Source organism: Eutrema salsugineum, unplaced genomic scaffold (assembly GCF_000478725.1).
Source record: "Eutrema salsugineum unplaced genomic scaffold, Eutsalg1_0 scaffold_6, whole genome shotgun sequence".
In the NCBI taxonomy this organism is placed as follows: domain Eukaryota; kingdom Viridiplantae; phylum Streptophyta; class Magnoliopsida; order Brassicales; family Brassicaceae; genus Eutrema; species Eutrema salsugineum.
The window spans coordinates 7529986-7550230 of NW_006256547.1; the positions used below are offsets into that span (position 1 = coordinate 7529986).

At 32.9% G+C, this 20245-nt stretch overlaps 5 protein-coding genes across 6 annotated transcripts; 3 read left to right on the top strand and 2 right to left on the bottom strand.

The window, feature by feature from the left end:
- The first annotated feature begins 714 nt into the window (after window positions 1-714).
- On the top strand, window positions 715-3382 carry LOC18012485 (purple acid phosphatase 8). Its single transcript, XM_006395779.2, has 7 exons — window positions 715-951; window positions 1933-2089; window positions 2224-2331; window positions 2417-2544; window positions 2623-2751; window positions 2832-2899; window positions 3006-3382. Exons 1-7 carry the CDS (start codon window positions 754-756, stop codon window positions 3220-3222), a joined length of 1005 nt encoding a protein of 334 aa, XP_006395841.1. The 5' UTR covers window positions 715-753; the 3' UTR covers window positions 3223-3382.
- Window positions 3383-4430: 1048 nt separating this feature from the next.
- LOC18012486 (purple acid phosphatase 7) lies at window positions 4431-7732 on the top strand. Its single transcript, XM_006395780.2, has 7 exons — window positions 4431-4650; window positions 5772-5928; window positions 6041-6148; window positions 6389-6516; window positions 6614-6742; window positions 6926-6990; window positions 7402-7732. Exons 1-7 carry the CDS (start codon window positions 4465-4467, stop codon window positions 7598-7600), a joined length of 972 nt encoding a protein of 323 aa, XP_006395842.1. The 5' UTR covers window positions 4431-4464; the 3' UTR covers window positions 7601-7732.
- An 865-nt stretch (window positions 7733-8597) lies between these two features.
- On the top strand, window positions 8598-9274 carry LOC18012519. Its single transcript, XM_006395781.2, has one exon. The coding sequence runs from the start codon at window positions 8652-8654 to the stop codon at window positions 9168-9170; it is 519 nt and encodes a 172-aa protein (XP_006395843.1). The 5' UTR covers window positions 8598-8651; the 3' UTR covers window positions 9171-9274.
- A 4-nt stretch (window positions 9275-9278) lies between these two features.
- Window positions 9279-11065, bottom strand: LOC18012561 (pentatricopeptide repeat-containing protein At2g01860). 2 transcript variants are annotated; one of them, XM_006395782.2, is made up of 2 exons: window positions 10996-11065; window positions 9279-10823 (listed from the first exon to the last, which is right to left on the bottom strand). In XM_006395782.2, the coding sequence occupies exon 2, from the start codon at window positions 10767-10769 to the stop codon at window positions 9318-9320; it is 1452 nt and encodes a 483-aa protein (XP_006395844.1). In that variant the 5' UTR covers window positions 10770-10823; window positions 10996-11065; the 3' UTR covers window positions 9279-9317. The 2 variants fall into 2 exon arrangements, with proteins under 2 accessions (XP_006395844.1, XP_006395845.1); XM_006395783.2 differs by having other exon boundaries at window positions 9279-10850.
- An 832-nt stretch (window positions 11066-11897) lies between these two features.
- LOC18012562 (probable xyloglucan endotransglucosylase/hydrolase protein 27) lies at window positions 11898-14234 on the bottom strand. The gene is made up of 4 exons (XM_006395784.2): window positions 13881-14234; window positions 13688-13788; window positions 13297-13505; window positions 11898-12646 (listed from the first exon to the last, which is right to left on the bottom strand). The coding sequence occupies exons 1-4, from the start codon at window positions 14062-14064 to the stop codon at window positions 12139-12141; spliced, it is 1002 nt and encodes a 333-aa protein (XP_006395846.1). The 5' UTR covers window positions 14065-14234; the 3' UTR covers window positions 11898-12138.
- Between the last annotated feature and the right edge of the window lie 6011 nt (window positions 14235-20245).

Genomic DNA, 20245 nt, shown 5'->3' on the forward strand with positions numbered 1-20245 from the left:
AAAGAAATGAAACAAAAAAAATAGAAAATCTTTTTTTTTCTTTCCAAAACCAAAAAAGAAAATAAAATCTTGACAAATAATTTTACCTGAATCCTCGTAAATTTGCAAATCATAGTCTGAAAGAAGAAAATACATTCTCCATGAATCCCAGATTTAGAGATTTGTTTAAAAAATATATATGGGGATTAAAACGTTATTTCTATCATTATATGCAATGTTATTGTTACCTATATATGTGGAACAATATATGCCACATGGAGTAATATTATTCTCACGCAATTTGTCTAAAGTCCTTTATATTCTTGCAATAGACATTAGACACGGCTAACTAATGATGTCATTATTACCTTCCTCCACTAAAAGAAATGAATTCCATGCTAGTATAGGAACTCCAAAAAGGCCAAAAGTATTATTGGAGTAATTTTTAGTTTCACTTTCTATAATTTAACTACCTTTTTAAGAATTTTTTTAAGAACTTCTATTTTAGGATTTAGCTTAAAGAAAACTTCTATTTTATTTTGAATATTTTAAGAGAGTCATAGAAATTTATTTTGAAAGGTTAAAACAGTAGAGCATAATTGATAAGATTTTTATTCTTTTGATGAAAATAAAAATGATGAGCGACAGATAAATCAACTCACATTTAATACATAAAAAACAAATCTTGTCCACATAAGGCCTACCTATAAATACACAAAGCCACAACAAAAATCCACCATCACCCCTTACCTATATTTTTTTCAAAGTCTCTCAATGGATAGCCTGAGAGAGAAGCCCATAGAATTCATATTTTCTGTTTTCTGTTTAATTATTTTACTATCCGCCCGTAATTCCACGGCGGATCTACCACGGTTGATCCAACCACCAAAATCCGATGGTACACTCAGTTTTCTCGTCGTCGGTGACTGGGGAAGAAGAGGTTCTTATAATCAGTCCCAAGTAGCTCTTCAGGTACATATGCATCCATATATATGTGTATATTTATGTATGTCTTAGTTTCTTACTATGTTTTATGCAAAATCAAAAGTTACTCCTTGTTTGTAATCAAGCTAAATTCCAAGTACTTATTTGTGGTGTGGTTAAAATGGCTATGAGAAGAATTAAGCGAGGAGACGAAAACGATGACTTTAATCATATATATTAGTTTATGCTAATATAAAAGTAAAAGCGTGTAATATCGTATTATATTTTCTTGACGCCAAATGCATCGTTGAGTAAAGTATTAATCGTTGTAATAAAAATAACAATAATTATCGCTGATCAGTATTGCATGAAAAATGCTGTTTCGAGTCGTATTGACAGATATATAATATCTAAATGATATTAATAATTTAATGAGTGAGAGGGTGAATATTTGAGGCATAATTTATCTATACTTTTCATCCGAAAGGGGACGTTAATTAAGGAACCGTGAAGGTGAAGTTACATATAATCTTTAGTTACATAACTTTTTTGTCTTCACTAACGTTACGTAACCTACGTGGAACTTATAATTTTTTTTTTTGTGGCTAAATGGAACATATATAATCTTAAGGCTGTCCATTGTTGCAATTCCACGTCTTCATTTTAGACTTTTAGTCTTGGTTGCTTCTATGATCGTACACAAGTAAATGTTTCTGAATAATGAAGACTCGGCTAAGATAGTCTTTATCAACACTGATTGGATTTTTTTTTATTATTATTATTATTACTATTATTTTTTTTTTTCTGGTTTACAGTGAAAATGGACAAGTTTGTCGTGGATCAAGCTCCGAATTTTTTGTATTGTTTTTTCTCATTTTAACTCTTTTTTCTACCAAAAAAAAAACTCTTTTTCCAAATAATTGAGGATTTCTTGTCTTTGTTTTTTCCATTATATCACAAAAAATGTTAAGTATCTGGTTTATTTTACTAATTTATCGACTCTTATAATTTTTTTTTTTTGGCATCCAGATGGGAAAAACAGGAAAGGATTTGAATATCGATTTCATCATTTCGACTGGAGATAACTTTTACGATGACGGAATAATCAGTCCATATGATTCTCAATTTCAAGATTCTTTCACCAATATTTACACAGCATCTAGCTTACAAAAACCATGGTATAATGGTAAGTAAACTATATAAGCAACTATCTGTTCTCATAAGCAAAAATTAATAAATTTATTTATTTTAAAGTGCTATTTATATTTTACGTTTATCTAAACACTTGTTTTGATGCATTATTTTTTGTTTATCTGGCAGTATTAGGAAATCATGACTATAGAGGCAACGTCGATGCGCAACTCAGCCACATGCTAAGAGATTTGGACTGTCGATGGATTTGCTTAAGATCTTACGTTGTTAACGCCGGTAATTACATTTACAAATAAAAAATGGTAAATATCATTTTCATTTTTCAATATATCATAATTTCTTCAACAAACCTTTTTTGTAGAGATCGTCGATATTTTCTTCGTGGACACAACACCGTTCGTAGATAAATATTTTGCTGAACCAAAGGACCATGTTTATGATTGGAGAGGCGTATTACCAAGAAACAAATATCTTAACAATCTCTTAACGGTACTAATTTTCTTACGCTTTATCTTCTTCTTTTTGTCAACATTTAACTGAGAATATACATGTATAATAATAATATAGGATGTCGATGTGGCATTGCAAGAATCTGTGGCAAAATGGAAAATAGTAGTAGGTCACCATACAATCAGAAGTGCAGGTCACCATGGCATTACCAAAGAGCTTGAAAAACAACTTTTGCCTATCCTCGAGGTCATTTTTATCTATTAATTATATAGATTATTAAGATATGTAATAACAAAATATGAAAACAATTAATTTTGTTTTCTTAGGCTAATGAAGTGGATCTCTATATTAACGGGCATGATCATTGCTTGGAGCACATAAGCAGCATCAACAGGTGATTAATATAATTGAAACTAATTTTCTTCTTAAATTAACCGATTAAATATGTATTTGTAACGTAATGATTAAACAACCCGCAACGCGTGTCTTGTTGTCTTAAGTGGAATACAATTTATGACAAGTGGCGGTGGGTCCAAGGCGTGGAAAGGAGATGTGCAGAAGTGGGACCCGCAAGAGATGAGGTTTTACTACGACGGACAAGGATTCATGTCGATTTATATCTCAGAAGCCGAACTACGCGTCGTTTTTTACGATGGTTTTGGTCGCGTTTTGCATCGATGGAATACTTATAAAAAGGGGATTTATTCGGGTATCTAGTTGACGAATCTGACTTTTAAAAAATTGTTGAGGAGATATATTTGTATTAGTACTTCCAATGTTTATTATATTTGATCAATTGGGATATTTTTTTTTGTAACATCAATGGGGATATCTTATGTGACAATGTTTTGCATGACTTGCAGTTATATTTCTAGTTCATAAGGTTTTAGTTTTAATTAGAAAGGGAATTATTTTTATTTTTTTGTAACAAGGATTTAGAAAGGTAATTATTACATGTAGTCATGTAGACATATGCATAGTCCCTTAATTTATCTTGCTTTTATTTATATTGAAATAATAGAGAAAACAAATAGAGATCGAGGCTCAAAGATATGGTTTGTTTTTAATATATAAAAAATAGATTACGCATGGTTCTCGTGTGCACATTGTTTTTCGGATTATAATTCAATAGTATGGACTTTTTCAAAAATAAAAATAAACTCATCAATAGGTATGATCACTACAAATAAATTGGCATTTGACATCAGTTATTATTGACTTTAACGTCATTTCTAAACAGACTTTGAAACTATGGCATCGTTTATAAACCGTATTTAACATCATCCGACGTTGAGTATATTAACTTTTACGTCGGAAAAGTTGCGTTGGTTTTATTAAATCTAACGTCGGTTTAATTTTGACTCAAAGGTCAAAACCCATAAATATTCTGACGTATGTTATCCATTTTATTTCTTGTTGTGGGTATTTCCACTGTATATAGATATTCCAAATTGTTATTTTCGCTCGTTTCACATATATATATATAAAGAAATAAATCGTTCATACTATTCTTTATTATTTAAAAACCACAAATATATGAATCTTCACTAGTTTGTTACAAAATTTATAAAGATTATATTCATGCATCAAATATCCCATCAATCCTTATATTAGACATAAATAGGAAAAATATAATAGGAAAAATAAAAGGAAAAAATCAGAAAGATAAACCTTTGACGTAAACGTGTAAGTAACACTCCGCATGGCCCCACAGCTTAGGTAAGATAATACTGTAGTGGGTGTATTACATAAGGAAACGCTGTAAAGTCCTCTCTTAAACATTTTTTTAAGGGTCAAAGTACATGTGTAGTAAAACGAGTATATAATTTATGTAGTAAAACGATTACATAGACACATATGACTTTGGCACCTAGACTCCCCTCTCTACTATCTATATATATGCATTCGGTTTTCTAAATTTCCTTAGACTAGAGAAAATAATTTAGAAAATTAGTTAAGATGAAGAAAGGTGTGTTTATGTTTAGTGTGCGTTTGATGTTTCTATGTATCTTCATCAATGGTTCTTTGTCAAAGCTTGAACGCTTGGAGCATCCGGTGACGAAACCTGATGGCTCTTTGAACATTTTGGTCGTCGGAGATTGGGGACGAGAAGGAGAGTTTAATCAATCCGTCGTTGCTCATCAGGTAATAACTTATATTGTACTGATCATATTGTCATATAACGTACGTATAATATATATATATATATATATTGTTGGGCTTAGATAACCTACAACAAGATTTATAGTTTGGTTGGAGTGACCAAAAGTTATGTACTTTAATATTTGACAGTGTAAAAGCATATGTGTTCAAGGCAACAAAAACACAATGATTAGCAAAATAATTCTTGTGGTTAAATAATCTTTTGATGTTTTTCTTTTCCTATCATGTCACTCACCTGTACACTACTAAATATAAATCTCGGATATATATGATACCGTAACGGCGCTAGTACAAAACTTAATGCTTCAGTAATAAGTATTTGGATATCAAAGAAAATAGTTTTCTTAATAGAGTACCAAAGAAATACCTAACTGAAAGTAAAAGGTATATTGTTGATGGATAATAATATGGTTTTGGATGTTTGATTTGTAGGATAGATATGTAACATTTAATATTAGACATAAAAATATTTCCATAATAGGCAGTAGGCACCCAAATGATTAGGTTTATTTTTAGTGGAAATGTATACTTAATTAATCTGGTTCTTTGTTTTCTTTTCCATATAATTAATGTTGAAAGGTGAAACACGCTTTTTCTTTTTTATGGGTTAAGAAACACGTATACAATTATATAAGAAAAGACATTAAATTATGTTGCGTTGCGTCCATATCTTTCTGAGAGGATGTCATTCATTCTACGCAATACATAGGCATTCATTTGATTGAAAAGGCATATTCTTTGTTTTGGTAAACGATTGAACAAAATATACGTGAAAATATGCTTGTAACTGACGAATTGACACTTTTCATTACAAAGCATATTCCCTAAGTGATGAAAGAAAAAGAAGTTGAAAGTTTGATTCAACCATTCCGTTCGTTCATCTTGTACTTCTCATAACTTAAAATAATAAAAAAATAAACAATAAAACTAACATTTTACAAACAATAATATATCCTAATTAAAATAACTTTTTATTTGCCAATAACGTAAGAAGAACCTTTTTCAATATCAAAACTTTATATCTTTAATCGAAAAAGTTTTTACACCCTTATTAAGAATTTATTCATATATAAAAAAAACTAGAAATTTTGAAAATTTGGCAGATGGGAATGGTGGGAGAGCAACTAGACATAGATTTTGTGATATCAGTAGGAGACAATTTCTATGACGACGGTTTAAAGGGAGACAATGATCCTTCTTTTGAAGCCTCTTTCTCTCATATCTACACTCATCCTAGTCTAAAAAAACAGTGGTATTCTGGTAAATCTACTTCCTTCTATGAAGTTCTTTACATGTTTGATAAATAATTAATTGTGTTAGTTCTATATGATTAGTTAACGCGTGGGGGTAAAAAAACCAAATGTTATTGCAGTTTTGGGGAACCATGATTACAGAGGAAATGTTTCAGCACAACTAAGTAAAGTTCTCACCCAAAAAGATTGGAGATGGTTTTGTCGCAGATCTTTTGTCTTATGCTCAGGTTCCTTTTTTAGGCATCCAGTTTCTTATAAATTAATGCTTATACATAACAGGAATGTTCAAATATATTTTTTGTTTTCTTTAAAGAAGTTGGATTTGACACAAAAGATTTATTGAATTACGGTATATATATATATATATATATATATATATATATATATTTATACATACTCATGTTCAAGTTTGCATTCAAGTTTTAAATATTTTGGTTGATTAGTGATAATTGTTTTGGTGATTATAGGAATGGTGGAGTTTTTCTTCGTGGACACAAATCCTTTTGTAGATAAATACTTCACAGATCCGAAAGATCACACCTATGATTGGAGCGACGTCTTACCCAGAAATAATTATATCTCAAACCTCTTAGATGTAATACATTTTGTTTCAAAAAGAACAAGAGTCATAAATATCCATCTTCGTATTGATATTTTCTAATAGTTTTGATTTATTGTTATTGAAATATTAGGATTTAGATTTAGGGCTTAAAAGGTCGCGTGCCACGTGGAAAATTATCGTGGGACATCACGGGATCAAAACTGCAGGTGATCATGGTGTGACCCAAGAGCTCGTAGATCAACTTCTTCCAATTCTAGAGGTAAGTTTTTTTCTTGTTTTATGTAAACTCAACTCCTCCCTACTACATTTTAGCCACACAAAAAAAAAAAACTCCTACTACTACAACTATATTTATTTATTACTATTATTATTACTACTATAATATTTTCTCCCATAAAATCTTTGCTAACTTTTCTCGTAATTCTTTTATTTACTACTGAAGGAGAATAAAGTGGACTTGTATATAAACGGGCATGATCATTGCTTGCAGCACATTGGTTCTGACGGGTAAAGTTTTTGTACTTACATCTTTAATTGATGTCACAAACAAAAAAAAACGATTTTTAATCATGCCAGTGTTCAATAAGGAGGTAAAATTTAGTATTCCGTTTGGTTCATATATAATCCAGTTTTGATATTTCTACTTCTAAGTAAATTGTCGATATTAGAACCAAGAATATTGCCATTTGTTTGGGTAAGTTATAAAAACATTGGTTTTAACCAAGGAAAAATATCGGTTTCATATAATCATAATTCATATATAGTATTGAATATAACATGTTAATATTTTTTTTATTCGTATTGGTTTACATTCTAGAATGAAAAATCAAACGAAACAAATTTCTGTTTGAATTTAGTTGAGATTACATGTTTACTTTTAAAAACAAAACTAAATATTCATTTTTGGAATTGGTGAAGTGAGATTCAATTTCTTACAAGTGGAGGAGGATCAAAAGCATGGAGAGGAAACATTCAGCCATGGGATCCAAAAGAACTTAAGCTTTATTACGACGGACAAGGTTTCATGTCTCTTCACATCAGCCATTCTCAAGCTAAGTTCATCTATTATGATGTTTCCGGCAATGTTCTTCACCAATCTTCATTGTCTAAAAATTAAAAACCATTTTAATCTCGTTTAAAGACTATACCTAAAAATAATAAAAAGAAAGAGAGCGAGAGTTAAACATACTTTAATTTTGGATTGCTTATTTACAAGAAATTTATCCTTTTGATTGTTGTGTAAAATATGTGAGATGGTATAATATGCACATCATTGGTTTCTTTATGCGTCAAGTAATGATCGTTCTACAAAATTCTCTGCAATTGAAAAATTGTGTGATGATTCATGGCTCTCAACAAGTGGGAAAATAAGCTCATGTAGTAAGATTATATTGGCATCAATGATTGAATGGTTGAATTAATGCTGCAGAGGAGTATTGAGGCCAGATTAATGGAAGAAGGGTATTGAGCTCTCTAGTCTATATCGTTTGAATAATGATTATGTCACCTTTACATGATCAACCTTAAATTTTGCAAACTAGACAATGGATATAAATCTTAAAGATGAACAAAAGTTGGTTGTTATTATTAACAAGAAAAAGATTTAGTATAGCGTATTCAGAAAGAGTTGGATCCGTCAAAATTGTGTGAATCACGTAACACAGTTTTCTACAACTAGCACCATTACTTATTTTGTTTGTCCCTGAGAGAGTTACGAAGATGAAGAAAAACTAATCTCTTATGCTATTAAAGGAAACGATTGGTATGATATATAAATATATATGGATGATCACTGTGACCATCACTCAGTAAAGATTTCGATACCAGTTTCTCAAATCCAAGGTGTATGCCAATGCATGGGTGGTTACTGTTTAGCAAATTTAGGTTTTCAAATGAAATCTCTTTTTATATCTTCATCTATTTGCTACATAACCCTCAACACATAGGTTTTTTTGAGATTTCATTGCTTCTTGGAACATCATTTTTGGGCTTACGCATTGGAGAAGGATAATTTTGAAGGCCCTGATAAGTTATAATCAGTATCAAATGACAATAAAACCCCTCAGAGAAGTCGTATCTTACTCATCGACATCAACGATGTCCACACACAAAAATTTATCATTACAGCCTACACAGAGCTGTAGAAGAAAAAACAGAGGAAACAGAGAATGGTGGTGCTAAGTTTACAGTCTCTTAATTGGTACGGACATGGAGGAATCATGGAGAAGAAGAAGAAGAAGAAGAGACATCTGACTGGTATTATCAGAGCCACTGACAAAAACGATTCTTCTTCTTCTTCTTCTTCACAGAGATTCGAAATCGATACAGATAAAGCTAGAGAAGCTCTGAAACAGCTTGATCAACAAATAGAATCTCAAGCCGATGAAAAACCCAGAATCTTCATCAAGACATCGTTGGATGTTGTCAGATCAAGTACCGGAGATTCATCATCAGTTGATCCATACACGTTTGAAGAACCATCTGAGCTCTCCGGATCGTTCCTCACAACTTTAGCTTTTGTTCTCTTAGCTCTTACTTTGTTCTACAACATTTTGTTCATTACAGTGATAAAACCATCGATGGATGGGCCACAATCAGTTCCAGAAGAAAACAGAGTCGCAATGTCTGATTCTGAGATTGTTCAGTTTCCACTTTCGTCTTTCCCTGAAAAAATCTTCAAACAGTAATACTACAAAGTGTTTTTTATATGATTTCTTCATTTTCTTGTATCTTAATTCTTGATTATCTTTAGTACTAAAATGTTACATCTCTAATCGAAGAAGACACAAACTTACAGAAAACAAAACTGGAACTTTCTCTTCAGTGCAAAGTGTTTATACTTGAAGAGACATTACTTGCTTTTCGAGCTGCAACAACCTAAATGAAGTGTCACTATCCAACCTCAATCCAGCATCTTCAACCTCTTTACATATCTCTTTACACTTTGTAAATCGCCCGGAAGCAATATATACACTAATCATATCTCGATAAATATCATACGTTGGAGAGAATCCAGCTTCCTTGAGTTTCGAGTAATACCTCATTGCTCTTCCCAAATCATCCAATGCCACAAACAGTTTAATGACTACTCTATAAGCTGGAAGATCAAGAAGACAGTTAGATTCCTCCATCTCCCAAACCATACTCATCGCCTCCCGGTATTTCTCTTCCGAACACCGGCTATGTATCATCGTAGTGTACATCACAACGCTCGGTTCTCTGTTCGATTCTTTAAACCAGTCAAAGAGACATTCAACGAGCTCGAATCTTCCCAGTTTCACACAGATCTTCATAACACTTGTGCAGTCTTGTTGGCTCAATCTCAAGTCTTCTCTTTCTTTCAGCTCGTCGAGAAGTGGAACAACGAGATGGTATTTGTCAGGGTTTTTAGCTATTTCCACAATCATCTTCACGTAAACACTCGAGTCGAGTATACGATTGTTGCTCTTTGCGATCAGTATAAGCTTCCGTGCTAGATTCAGCCATCCACCTTCGATGCACCCTTTGATCATTGCTTCGATAACGTTCTTGCTAGCCAAACTATTGTCGAATTTAAGAAGTTTCAGCTCGTGGTGCTTGGCCAAAACCTGAACAGTTGATGCCAGGATCCGGTTATCCGGGAACAGATGAGAATGCTTCTCAGCCCAACGATAAGTCTGCAAAGCTCTCTCAGGCAAACCCATGTGACCCAATTCTCGAATCGTCGTGGAGAGTGATCCTTTACGCAAGAAGCTAACCCATTTGTTGAGAACAAGAGAGACATCAGCATCAGAAGAAGGCAAGCTTTTGATCTCTCTAGCTAAACCGATGAGAAAGCTTGGATCTTTACACACTTGCTTCGATACAGAAGACGATGCAGCTGATTTGATGTTGTGCTTTGGAGTTGGAAGACCCAAAGGTCGTAACTTGTGAGGTTGTGGAAGCGGCAAAGGCCTAGCTCGGATCGGTTTCCCGGGTTTTTGAGGGATCCTTTTCTGGAAAAGCGATGAAATCGCCTCGATTTCTTCTGGCTCCCAGACATCAGTATCGTCCACTTGCTCCTCTTCTGGTTCTTGATCTTCTGCTAATGGTTCAGTAACTGGTGGTTTCCTCAGAAACAGATTAACACCGAAATCAGGAGGAAGCTTGGTGCGGCGTGGATTACGGAGATTCTTAGTGAGTTTCTTGGAGTGATTTCTTTGACTTGCGTTGACTTGAGCAGAGACTTTTGTTGCTCCGATACTGCTCGATTGAAGATTCAGGTGGAAGCTAAGTGACGAAGAAGAGACAGGACAATGCATTATCATTCCTAGAATTTAGGGTTCTAATTCGCAGCGAATCAGCTCGAATCCGATTATATCCTGAGTGATCTATAGGTCAGAACGTTTCTACAACAGAGTCGGAGAACAGCTAGGGTTTTAAGATGGAACATAAAGCTTAAAAAAAGGAATCCGCTTTAAGTCTAAAAACGAAATTACGTGACGAATACGGAAGCACTATATGAGTCTAGAGAGGAGAATCAAAGAAGCTTACCTCCTCGTGAGAGGAATCAATCAATCGACAGTATTACAGAGTTTGAGTCATTGAGATAGAGAGGGTACGAGGAAGAAGAAGATTTGTTTTTTTTTCCCTTTCTCAATAATCAAATCATCCGACCCGACCCGATCCGTCTCGATCTGACCCGGAACGTCCCGACCCGACCCAATAAAAGGCAAAATAGTTTTCTGGATAAGAACTAGATGCGTGGCAAAACCTTTGGAAGCATGTAAAGGTTTTTCCCAGTTGGAAAATAGCTGGCAAAAAAAAAACAAACATCGACGTCTCAACACAATGGGAATGAGCTAAGCCAATTTTGTCCAATTTTCCGCATTGTCTTTATCTTTTGGATGGTCCCTAAAATGCGAAATCCGATAACGAAAATGAGCTACGCCGAAACTTTTTGTTCATTAATTTTGTTTTCAAAATTTGTGTTGTTTTGATGAATTATAAATACGAACCAAACAAAAATAAATAAATAAATAAATACGAACCAAACTCGAAACAACCAAAAATTGTTTACTTAGCTCAAAATTTGTTGATCTGTCCAATGTTTTTCAATATCATGCACAACATTTAGAATTCCTGTGTGTTTTTTTTTGTTAATATAAGAAAAATTATTCAGATTTTGTTTCTCAAAACTGGCGTTAATTTTTTTTGAAAGTTATCATGATTCATGGCTTCTTCTCAGTATGCTTTAGACCCGGCCTAATGATTATATAAGTTGTGGTCATTGCTAGTATACATATGTGCATGAACATCACACAGAATTAAATCGAATGACATTCATTGGACCCAATTGAATAAAACAAGTACAACAGAGACAAAACTTCCGGTACTCAAAATTGAATTAAATAAGATCGTCAATCGACGAAGAAATGGAGAATAAAATATCAATGAAAAGTGAAATTACAACGCAAATATACGTAAATGAAAATATTCACAAAAACAAGAACTACACATAATCATATAAGTGTTCAAAACTCCAAATCTCTCAAATAAAAAAATTAATAATTTTATTTTTTCTTCATATACAAGCAACAAATGACAAAAATGCATTAAATCATAAATACCAATAGATGAACTTATTATAAACCCCCACTCTCCCCAAAATCCAACACCATATAATACTATAAGGAATCATATCGACTCTGTTCCATCAATCCGGCTTCTCTTGCTCCGGTGCTTTCCGTTGCGGTGGTGCCTCGGAATCCCTCCAAACGTCACCGGATCATAAACCCTAAGCCGTCGAGCCTCTGCCGGATTAACCACACACTCCGGTAAAGCAACCTTGTACCTTGTCCGATCATAGCAATAAGAGTAAGTCATGAGTTTCCGCCTGAAAATACCCATTTTAACCCTCTGCGACGGTGTGATCTCCTGCGCCGCACGAATATCCTCGGCCGCTCCTTCGTCGCACTTCGGAAACTGCTCGATCGGGTCCACGGCACAGCCGTGAAGGACTAAGTCGGAGAACCGAGCTATGTAAGGGGCATATTTGTAATTTACACCGTACTTGCCACCGTTTGTTGCCCATTTAGAACCGTCCCATATTGTAGTGTAGAGAGACATCGGCTTTGAGGGGAAGTCACCGCCCATTGACTCTGTTCGCTTCACTTCTCTGATCGGTACATTGTCTACATAGAATCTGTAACCATTAAAAAATTTACAATTTTGATCAGTACCCACATAAAAGATTAATTATCCAAAACAAAATTAACATTTAAGGCAGAAAGAACATCTTTTTATGAGCTGGGTTAGATTCTGTATGAGTCAATAATGCCAACTTTGGGGAAAAGAATACGAATTTGATCAATACCCTGAAATTTTTAACTTAAAAAGATAACATTTTTGGTATAAAAATTCCAGCTTTTGATGAACTATAAGTAAAGATTCTCAAATTGAATTGGACCCTCAAAGGAAAACATACTCTCTATGGGGTCTTTGTTGATGCCAAAAATCGAAAGCTGTAAACCATTTTGGGGGCTCACAAACTTGAAATTGACAGGAACAATACAACCAAAAGCAAATGATGTCCCAAGCATCACAAAACTTTCCACAAGAAGAAAAAATTAAAATTAAAATCCACCAAAGCAATTTGGGCATAAAAGAAAACCAAAAGATCTCTCCCCAAACATTAAACCCCACTTGGGTTTCCTTAAATAGAAGATGACATTATTGAATACCCAAAAAATACTTAAATCAAATGGGGTCAAGAACCTAACCTCCTTTCAAGATCCTAAGGTTTTTTTGATTTAATAACATCAAAACAAAACAGAGTTTTTTGTTTCAACTTACATGATGTGAGAATCAGACCAGAGGATGCCGTATTGATGAAAATCTTCAGTTGGATCAAACCAGAGATGATATCTCTCTTCTCTACCCGAATGTGTGCTTCCATTTCCGTAAATGTTTGTCTGAATCCTCCAATCTTTTCCTCTTATGTTACCAAGAAACTCAAAATCTATCTCATCATGGTTCTTCTCATACATATCTCCATTTGACATCTGAATATAACAAACAAACAAAAATCAGCAAACCTAATCCCAAAATCAATACTGAAATTAATCATATTTATCAAGAAAAATATCATTAATTGATTAGTTCTAACCATACCCAAGAGCTTAAAACAATAAATTTAAGCCAAATATGGTGAAATCTAGCTACAGAAGGAGGGTTATATACTTACATAAAAGGCAACAACAACTCCAGCTGAATAATCAGAAGGTAATTTGATTGAAGCACTGAAGAACCCATGTAAGTAAAGATCATTTGAGGCAAACCCAGAACCTGCAAAGAAAAATTAAACCATCACTAAACCGAGGAAAACAAATAAGCAAATATCAGGAAACGAGAAAACAGAGGAACAATTAAGATCGTACCGGTCCTTTCATCGAGTGTTAACCGGACAGATTTGCCGTCTTTATGAACAAGCAAGTTCTTATCACCGAAAAGTTGCGTGTAACTTTCTTCAAACGATGTGATTGGAAGGTTTTGTAGAGAAAATCCAGAAACCAAACCGGAGAACAGAGACATAATCACTAAGAAACGACTCAAAGTCTCCATTTTTTATAAATTATATCGTTTAGTACCAAACGCTTCCGTGTGTGTATAAACTGAAAAGCTTTTAGAGAAAGAGAGAGAGTAAAGAGATAATAGCTTGCGTAGGAAAGCTATGGATGTTTAGTGAGAGAGGAGACGAAAGGCTAATGGGAGAGAGAAAAATGAATATGAGGTTTCCATCTGGCTTTGGGTGGGTTTATATTTTCAATTTACAAATTTCCAAAATATTTTTCTTTCTATATTCCTTTTAATTTGTTTTTATCTTACGCGGTGACATGATCTTTAGCGAATGCTGAATAAATTAAAATCGTAAATTGATTACAGTACTTGTATTTTTTCGATATAGTTGGATATTATTGCTAAAATTTACAATTTTTTGGTTTATTATAATAAACATATCACTTTTCCTAATATTCTCTATGGTTCGCTTTTAGTATATATAATTCGGACTATAGAGTGAACAAAATTGATTTTTATAGAGATTTATCATTTATGTATTCGATAATTTTCATTTCGCTAGAAGTAGTTTTACTTATTAATCAATAAAATTGACATTTTAATTTCGGAATCGCATTAATGACCCTAAACCCGTGTCGTAGTTGATAACCCTAGAATAGTAGAATGTGGATACAGCCTAGAAATATAATAATTGATAATTTTAAATTTGGTACTAATAGTAATGATCCTAAAGCATTGGCATAATTACTTATTTTTGTGCACATTCACTTTCTTTTACTTTTCAAATGAATATAGACTCATATGAAAGTTAACATTTTAATATGATAAAGCTAAAAAATTTTCCAAAACAAAAAAATAATATGATAAAGCTTTCAAAGGCCGTGAAGAGAAAATATATATACACGTATAAAGTAGTAATATATCGATATATGAAAGACGACGAGAGAAAAACAAGAGAAGCAAGAAAGCATGAAGGGCTTTGCTTCTTACACATGTGTCCCGACAAATAGTCACAGGTGCTATGTCAGCTCTGTTCAACCAACACTTCATTTTTAATATATTTAGAGATTACAAACTCTGTAAGCAAAAATGTCTGATGAATTCTATTCCTACAAAATCTGAAAATGGTATGAATATAAAAATTGCCAACAAAAAATTGAGAATAATCGACCCATGGTGTAATCATTAAATACATTCTAATCGTTATCTTTTTTTGTTTTGCGTTTTAATGTATTGACAGTATTGTAGAGGTTTCTTTGAGGAGGGATAAAGTGCAAAAAAAAAGAGACTAAAATCAAAATACAAACCGAAAAGAAAAGAATATAAATTTGTAGTTGTCTAATAAAAAGCTGTGGACCAGAGATCTCACCTCGAAGACAAACGGGGTACATTTTAAGAAAAGGTGAATCATTAGGGTTTAAAAAACAATTTATCTTGAGACTTTCGGGGTCTAAAATAAAAGGAGTATCATTGAATTTTCAACTTTTAATCAGTATTTCGAGTTTTAAACTAATTGAAATTTCCCATAAAGCGCATAACGGAGCAAACAAAAGTCGGATTGGTTCAGCCGCCCCAATACACCGTCACTGATGTAATTCTCCGAAATATCCCTCTCCGTTAATTAAATACACGGATTTGCCATTATTTGAGAAACACCATTCTAGTGGGTATTTCCGTAAATAAGTCTGACACTGAGAGGACAAATGAGAGAATTGTGCAACGGTAAATTTTTAAAAATCGCGGCTCCATCAAATGAGAATCGCGTGAAGAGAACGCGGGTTATTTAAATCAACACTTGGCAAGTAATGTGTGAAGCGGGAGGTCAAAAACGCAAACATTTGGCGCCGCGGCTCTGTGCCAATGAATGCACACAGAGAAAACTGTGTCGTACCGGTTACTTAAACCACACTGCCGACGTTAATTAGCTGCGTTAAAAAAGATGGGTCCTACTTTCACCTAATATATCCGTGTTTGGATGTAATTTAAACCATTTAATTAGTTGTATAGTTTAAAATTTGTATATTATATTTTGCAAAAGTGCAGTAGGTATGGCAATTTTTATTTTAACGATCGTTTGGCGAAATGTTTTTGATTTCAGTCTCATATCCGACAAATATCCTTTTTGATTGGTTACACTAGTGGCTTTGACATAATTTTAGTAACAGTTATGTGTTTTGGCCGATTTTACGCACAAAAATTAGTGATAATTTGTTGATGTGGTGAAGGCTTTTCCGTTGGTTTGTTTTCCAAGATTAAAGGTGTTATATGTCCTCGATGAAGCTATAGGTATTATAATTTGATATAACTATTTGAAGACTTTTTATGGTTCTCGACTTCTCGGTTACTCTTGTCAATTACGATTCTAGCATATTATTTTTTCATGGTTCGTACCTTAATTTCTAAGTTTAACCAATTTTTTCGGTTTAATTTCGTTTTTGTGATTTTCTTTATTTCTACTTTGCGCTGTTGTATTTTTTAATAATTTTAATTTTTTCCTTAGTTTTATTTTTGTAATCTTCTTTAAAAAAAAAGAAGAAATAGTAGAAAATTTAACATTTTAACCCAAAAAAACAAAAATATATTTTCATACATACACACATACATCAATTATATATTATACAATATATTACGTACAGACACATGTCTTCCACTTAAGCACATAATAGCTCTTGGATCTTTAAAGGACCTTACTAAGATATCATATAAACGAACACGCATATAATCTAGCCTGCAACCCAATTAACGGCAACGTTAACGCCGTTAATTACTCTCTCTTTTTTTTTCTTTGGTAACAGACGCGTCAGAGGGGTCCAATACTCCACGCGTAAATAAATAATGATAATTATTTCTAAGTGATGATAATTACATTTTGTAAAACTTTGTTAGTCTTATTATTTTTTATTTTTAATTTCATATTTGGTGGACAAGAAGGAAAATGCTTCTTTTCGTATTTAAATTTATCTCGAGAAAGGTTACAACGGTCATAGTCTCAACTAGTATGTTAGGCGCAATTTAGTGCAAGAAATGTACTCCATGCTAACGTCTGCGCGATTTAGCATAAGCACATGTGAATCTAAACTAAAAGATCCCGATGTAGAATATTCACGTGAGGTTTTTGCATGCGTCTAATCCCCACGGATCAATCTGTCGTCTGAGCGAATCACAGCCGTCGATATCTGCATGGGGATCTTCTACGCGACTACACTCGTTTTTGGGGGAAGCGGCTAATCCCCAACCTCAACTGACACATATGATACAATTTAATACTGGAACTTTCACACTGTGCCGAAATATACTTCAACTGTTAAAAAATGGTCATTTTGTACCCAAACTCATGTTTTTTTGGCGAAAAACTACATTGACCCAAAAACCGTTAGTCAAACCCGTTATTCCGTTAACAGAAATGACTCATTTGCCACGGTAGATCTGCGTCAGTTATAGTTATTAAACGTCATCGTTTTGAATAATACGGAAGAAAAAAAATTTCCACTCTCTAGGAATTGAACCCTGAACCCATTGCTAATAAACCAAGTGCTGAAACCAGTAGACCAAAGGAATTTATCAATAATCTACCGCATGCTTAAACATATAAACAATTGTAATGCCCAATGGTTTAATTAAAAAAAAACTGATGACGTCGTTTTGTCGACATTCTGTCTTCTTCTGTTCGTGATTAAACAAACCCAGAAAATTGCATCATTTACATGTGAAATAAATAAAATAACAAACCCAGAAAAACATTTGCGACTTTGTGAAAGATATTGAGAAAAGGGGTTACGCGATTTGCCAATAGTGTGGTGAATATAGAGAAAAATTGATTGATTTCAAATAAACTGAAGGAAAATCTAAGATTTGTGTACTCAATTTCCCCTAAAAAATTGTACTCAATTTCTCTAAAAAAACTGAAAGAATTCACTGAGGAAGTCTTTTGATTCGATGAAGTAGCCATTATCTTGTGATTTCTTCAACCACCAAAACCCTATTTTTTCCCCAATTTTCTGTCTAAAGTCTGAACTCACGAATCTCACGAAGAAGGAGAAGACTGATGTCTTTTTTTCTTCAATCACAAATGTCGACAAAACGACGTCGTCAGTTTTTTTTAATTAAACCATTGGGCATTATAATTGTTTATATTGTTTAAGTATGCAAAAGATTATCGATAAATACATTTGGTCTACTGGATTCAGCACTCGATTTATAAGCAATGGGTTCAGGTTCAAATCCTAGAGGGTGGAATTTTTTTTTCTCACTTTCTTCAAAACGACGACGTTTTACAACTGTAGGTAACGCAGAATCCACCGTGGCAAATATAGTCATCTCCGTTAATGGAGTAACGGGTTTGACTAACGGCATCCGGGTCAATGTAGTTTTTCGCCAAAAAAATATGGGTTTGGGAACGAAATGGCCATTTTTTAACAATTGATGTATATTTCGGCACAATATAAAAGATCGGGTATGAAATGGTATCATGTGTGTCAGTTGAGGTAGGGATGAGCCGCTTTCCCCTCATTTTTGGCAAAAAGGTTTATAGATCTGACGGCTTAAATCTAGGATGATTGAATGATCAAACTGTAATTACCTTTAAAAAAACCCTAATAACCATTTTTATATATTTCGAATGACAAACATTTTCTTGATATAACTATTCCCCCTTTCCCACCGATGAGTGTTGAATTTGTACAAAGAAATTGAGATTGTTCAGTTCTTTAATTTTAAAAAGAAAACCCAGCGCCTAGTATTGAAATATACCAAAATAACAACCAAAGTAGTTACTCAAGAGCAGTTTATTTAAAACTTTACCTGATCTATTTTAATCTTAAGTTGAGCTAGCTGTACGTCAGCCACATAAAAAAAAAATTACGAATAACCTATTGCAGTTGTTGTGATTGTGTCACCTACCATTCAACATCATATATAATTATATATAATTATAGTATATGATAAAAAGCCTCGTCGTGATATTCAAGAAATAAAAGTAAAATACAAAAGTCTGGAAACATTATTACACACACGAGGACAGATTTGTTAGGTAAAAACGGATATATATACATATATATATATATATGGTTTGATCAGTGAAAAACTGAAAATCATTTCACTTGTATTTATTCAAATTAACAAGAGGAGATGACTATACGAATGTAGTGCCACTTGTTTTTTGTCAACAAAAATGAAAGATGACCGAGATACCCCTGTCAGGGAAGTCATATTACTTGTCTTCGTTGGATTCTCACACTGCTTACAACCAACGTCTTTGTCTTCTTGCGAACCAAACTAGTGCATAACTGCATATGATATAAATAAATTTATTATTTTACCCTTTTCCCTGCAAATTTCTACTATTATTTTGTTCTCAAAACTCTACAAATTTATGCTGAATTTGATCCATTCTTGTTTACTTATTTATTTCAAATAACGCTATAAGTTGCCGACAAAAATAAAATAACGCTATAAGTTATAACAATAAATGGAACGTTTGTGAGTCTTCTATAAAATAACATAAAGCATTCATAATATGCAATACTATAATTCTAGAAAACATTCATTTAAATTGTATATTATGTTAACTTTCAAACAAAATTTACCACTACTTACTCTGTTGAAATAACTTTATAGTTCCGACATAGTCGGGTTCACCGTTCCTAATGTGGTGTACAATTAAATAATAAGCTTCGCGACTGTATAGCTACAAAAATACACGAAAGCGACAAATGATAGATCAATAACCATGTGATTATATATCTTAATTTAAAGGAATGTAATATAGTGCATCATGTGAATATTATTGCTTTGTATTTAACTAACATGTTCCTGATCATATATATATACTATATCTTCAAAATAATACTCCCTTTATTCAGAAATAGTTAATGTTTAAGATTTCTACACACAAATTAAGAAAGCTTGTATAATACCATTTTTAACCTTTTAATTATTGTCATTATATTATTTGATTTTTAATTTGTTAAATAAATTAAATACGTAAGATTTTAAGAAGGTCAAATGTTGCTGATCCCAATTTCTTTAATTCACAATATTAATAACATCACAATTTCACATACTGGGATAAATGATCAATTTATTCTTCTTAATCAAATTTATTTGTTTTTGACTTGAAGATGGAAGAACACAGGATGGAAGAACACGTACAAAGAAAAATTCATTGTTGAAAATTTTTAAAAAATTTAAACATGGAACCAAATCAACAAAACATAAAATTTTTACT